This window comes from Pelophylax lessonae, assembly GCF_965119305.1.
Source record: "Pelophylax lessonae genome assembly, chromosome: 10".
Taxonomy (NCBI): Eukaryota; Metazoa; Chordata; class Amphibia; order Anura; family Ranidae; genus Pelophylax; species Pelophylax lessonae.
In genome coordinates, this window is record NC_138777.1 from 48337893 (window position 1) to 48342910 (window position 5018).

General features: G+C 45.4%; 1 protein-coding gene across 1 annotated transcript; it reads left to right on the forward strand.

The window, feature by feature from the left end:
* Positions 1-2764: 2764 nt before the first annotated feature.
* LOC309565030 (isocitrate dehydrogenase [NAD] subunit beta, mitochondrial-like) lies at positions 2765-4228 on the forward strand. The gene is given in 2 exon segments (XM_082269765.1): positions 2765-3670; positions 3672-4228. Coding segments are annotated over 2 exon segments (1005 nt in total). The 5' UTR covers positions 2765-2914; the 3' UTR covers positions 3921-4228.
* Positions 4229-5018: the final 790 nt, after the last annotated feature.

Here is a 5018-nt window from a genome sequence, read left to right on the forward strand (position 1 = left end):
TAACACAACTAGTGGATGATCCCCCTCCGAGGAAGCCTCTGCCTACAGTTAGATGGATGCCGCTGTGGCCGTGACCCCAACTCAACTTCTTTACTCCCCAGCAAAAAAATAATTATCAGGGGGCAGTGGGCCGCATCGCCTGCCGTTCCGGGCCGCAGGTTGGACATGCCTGCTATAGATAGTGAGAGAGAGGATTCAATCTACATTTTGTTTGGGATAGAGAGAGATGTGTGCACATGTATCCTGGGAAGCAATTGAACACAACACATACCATTGTTACAAATGTTTGTCTTGACCTATTGAGGATGACATGGCAAGCCTTTTACATTGCTTTGGTTGAACAGTTACTAAAATCAAAAGTCATCTTGTTGAACCTTTAGAACACTTTCCCCTGCAAGTTTTTTTGCTAGGCTTATGGCCCCTTCAAGCTGGAGCATCTAGGATCTACTTGTTAGCCAGAACAAAGTGCTTTCTCCACTGTGATCTCTACCATCTTCAGGCTTCAATGCTAACAGATGAAAGACCACACCTCAGCTTACTAGGAGCCTCCTCCCTTCCAACATATCTGATTACTCAAACCATCAGGCCAATAGGAAGCTCTGATCCTGTGTGGATCGAATTGTACAGCATTCCCAACACGGATATATCCATAGAAGTTTGAAGTTCAAAATGTCTTCTGGTTGACCAAGGATTTCACCTTTCACCTGCCCCAAACATTTTTGTGGATTAAGCATTTGAGTGTAACTATCTAGACCAGCATTCTATCATGTTTGAGCAAGAATGTAGAGAAAACAGGGCAAATATATACTCCAGTGCCTAGTTTTTGATGTCTTGGTTTTGTCAATCCTTGATTTCAGCATTTTGCCTCAAGGTAATTATCTTGTCTCTTTCTCCCCAGGTGAGAAGGAAATCACACTGCCCCTTGCACTCAAGGCACTAAAGTGGTGCAGTGGCAGAATTGCCTACTTGGAGTGGCTGGCGGGGTTGATCCTTCTCCTGAGTCCACTTGTAAATATTGAAATCTGTTAATTTTATATTGTTATGATTAAATATTTTTGTTACAGTGGTGTGGGCTGGAATTGGTTGCACGTTGGATTTGGTTTGTGTTCTCCCTGAGAAATTAATTCTAGAAAATTTAGAAGGGACACCTTTTTTAGGATTTCATTATGTGAAGATTGTGTTTAGCAATTAGAAATGTAATCACATGTTTAGAGATGGAGAAGCACCTGTGTAGAAAGGCCTACATTAACAAGGCAGGGCCATTTCTTGCCCAACATCACGCACAAAATACAAGATATAAATCTATTGGAAGCTAGATTTATTAACAACAATATCAAAATTACGAACAGTAATGCCAAACACAAATCCACCCCCAAAAAAACTATTAGAATTTTTCCCAGAAAGTATTTACTAAAAAGGCAACAGAAATAAATATAAAATACATAAAAAATAAAAAACAAAAACTGAAAAGATAAAAAACACAAACATCAACATTAGGTGGTGGCTCAGGAGGTGGGGGGGCTGCTGCCGATTCAGCTGCAGCAAAAGCTGAAATAGCTGGGGGTTTAGCTGCAGCATCTGCTGTACCAGCCTCAGGTCATCCTGTTCCTGCTGCTGCTATGGCTGTTGCTGCTGCTGTTGCTGTGGCTGCTGCTGCTGTTGCTGGATCGGATGAAGGCAACGGTGAACCGCAAGCCTTCCGAAAGTGACGTAACGCGATTCGGAGCATGCACACTAAGCTCCTTCATGAGACGTATGAGAACATTCTGCAGTGGCGGCCTTAAAAGAACCCGCATAGGAAATGACTACAGCAAATGTCAAAGGGCAATACAGGCAGCAACAGGAAATACCCCAGTGCCAAGGAAAATACAGAAATAAATTAAAAACATATGATTACATCTTAAATGCAATAAAAAAGAGCTTAGAATTATAACTAATCTATATAAAAGATATAAAATGACTAAAAATGACACGCACATACTGGGTATGTGTGAGTTGTCCCTTGTATTAGTGTGCAAAATAAACATGAATAAGGAAAGGAGGAAATACCAAAAAGATTGTGCTGGGAGTGGCTATGTGGGGAGTCGTCACATCCCCAGCTGGCTGCCCAGTGTGCAGCAACACTGCCATGGGCCTCCAACCAACACTACCTGCTGGGTAAGCCGATTGTACTGGTTGGGAGGCCTTTGGCAATGTTGCCGCTTGATCTCCCAACAGGTGGCCGATGACATGTAGCCGATCCTGCTACTGCTGGCCTGCCAAGGTGTTCAGGCTGTCACGCACATCCTGTTGAATCTGTATCAATGTGTTTTGACTAGTAATCAGGAGGTGCTGATTCGTTGTCAACATTAATACAGATTCCTGTACGAGCTCCAGCAACCGTACTAACTCACTTGATTCAGCAGGCCTCCTTGGCTCATTTAGGATCTCAATCTGGGCAATCAGCCTCTCTGCCACATCTACAAGATATGGACGAGGTGGGAGAGGTGACGATCCAGCTGCATCCAATGCTGACTAAAAGAAAACAAACAAAAAAAAAAACATCTTTAGAAAGCTTCATTAGAAAATACTTAAAGATTAGTTACACAGCATAAATAAAAAAAGCAGACATTAGAACAGTTGGATGTCCTTCCAATAAGCACTTGCTCATAGTAATGCTAGCCAAGCTAGGAACACTTCTGATAATGGGTACACATTATAGGAGGGTTGCAAACATTACAATGGCTGAACAGTTCGTACAATAAAAAGTTCAAATATGATCATGGCGGCGGTCAGGCAGCTTTTTGCAGCGGCAGAGAGATGTGTCCGGGGCTCCTCCCTCCTCAGGAGGTCACTCTCCTCCTCCCCCATCCTCCAACAAGCCGCCAACAGCCAGGGGGAGTCAGGCCTGTCAGAGGGGGCCTTCCGTGTCACTATGATCCCCGGGGACGGAGTGGGTCCGGAGCTCATGCACTCTGTGAAGGAAGTCTTTAAGGCTGCGGATGTCCCGGTGGAATTCGATGAACATCACCTGAGCGAGGTGCAGAACATGGCGTCCGCAGAGAAGCTGGAGCAAGTGCTGAACTCCATGGAGACCAATAAAGTGGCCATTAAAGTAAAGATCCACACCCCCATGGAGTACAAAGGTGAAATGGCCTCCTATGAGATGAGACTCAGACGGAAGTTGGATCTCTTCGCCAATGTGGTTCATGTGAACAGTCTACCGGGATACAAAACCCGACACAACAACCTGGACCTGGTCATCATCCGAGAGCAAACCGAGGGCGAGTACAGCTCCCTGGAACATGAGAGTGTCAGCGGAGTCATCACGTGTCTGAAGATCATCACCAGAGAGAAGTCCAACCGAATCGCCAAGTTTGCCTTTGATTACGCTACGAAGAAAGGGCGATCCAAAGTCACCGCTGTGCACAAGGCCAACATCATGAAGCTGGGGGATGGACTGTTCCTGCAGTGCTGTCAGGAGCTGTCTGAATTATATCCCAAAATCCAATTCGAAACCATCATCATCGATAACTGCTGCATGCAGCTGGTACAGAATCCGTATCAGTTTGATGTGCTGGTGATGCCTAATCTGTACGGGAACATCATCGATAACCTGGCGGCGGGTCTAGTGGGAGGAGCCGCTGTGGTGCCCGGAGAGAGTTACAGCGCGGACTACGCCGTGTTCGAGACGGGGGGCCTGTCATCCCTTCGCCCAGGCCGTGGGCCGGAATATCGCCAATCCAACCGCCATGTTACTGACCGCCACAAACATGTTACGCCACCTCAACCTGGAATATCACTCCACCCTCATCTCTGACGCTGTGAAGAAAGTGATTAAACATGGAAAGGTGCGGACGCGAGACATGGGCGGTTACTCCACCACCAGCGACTTCGTCAAAGCTGTGATTGACAACCTGCATGCTCGATACGCTCATTAACGTCATTCTCATGGACCGCTCCCCTTCCATTCTACAGCCCCCAAGAGTGCCAAGTCCACCACACTTGCCCCGTCCATGCCTAGCTGTAATGATCCAGAATCCTCCACCTCTCCCTTCCCCCCAGGATAGGCCATGCCCGTTTTGGGCTCCTTCATAAAATATGACTTTTCTGATTTCTGGACCTCTGTGTTTAGATAGCTTCCATCTACAGTAGAGATGACATCTCTTGGCTACTGAGAGATTTAAGAGCCATCACATGATCTGGAGAAGGTGGAAATTGATCGATCACCTCAGAGAAGCAGTCCGATCTCCTCTCAGTAGCATTAGATGGGAGTCTCCAGCTTTGTCCGACCCATACATTACCCTGAGGACAGGAAGGCGCTGAACAAGCCTTAGAATTAGGAATGAAATTCCCGGGTGTAGGAAATCTTGATGTCTATTTTTGTATCCAGTGTAAATAATATTTATAATCTGGCCGTATTTCACCAGATAATAAATTTCTGTGTCACGAAAAAAAAAAAAAAAGTTCAAATATTGCCCTAGTCTGGTAGCTTCATTCCTCAGATTTCTACAAAGTGTCCTACTACACCACTGACTTGCAACATTCCACTAACTAGTCTAAAATATGGCCTAATAAATGCTCCATTACACCAAAAAACAAGGCACACATGAAGTTTGCCTTTGCAAATCCAAGCCTGCCAGGAATGGAAATGGCCTTGATTTTGTATGAACCTTTTGGGGGCCTAGAAAAGATACAATTCTTACCTGACGTTCAGGCTCAGCTGCTTGCACTGCCAGTGCAGCGCCTGAATGTCCCTGCACAAATGCAAAGCAGACAATGTAGGCCACATCCAAACAACATTGCTAACATTTTCATGGAACATTTCCACCTTGTTAACTTAGATCACATACCCCAGCATTGGATGCAGAATCCTCGCCGGCTCCTGGTCCACCTCAAGCTGCTCCTTCACGAGGGAACTGATGTTCTTCAAAAAAGGACAAGAAAAAGCTTGGGAACTAACATTAGGCTGTAAGGATTCTTCTAAAAAAAATATTTGCAGCCCAAGTATAAAAGTACAGTAATGTCACAGATCGGAT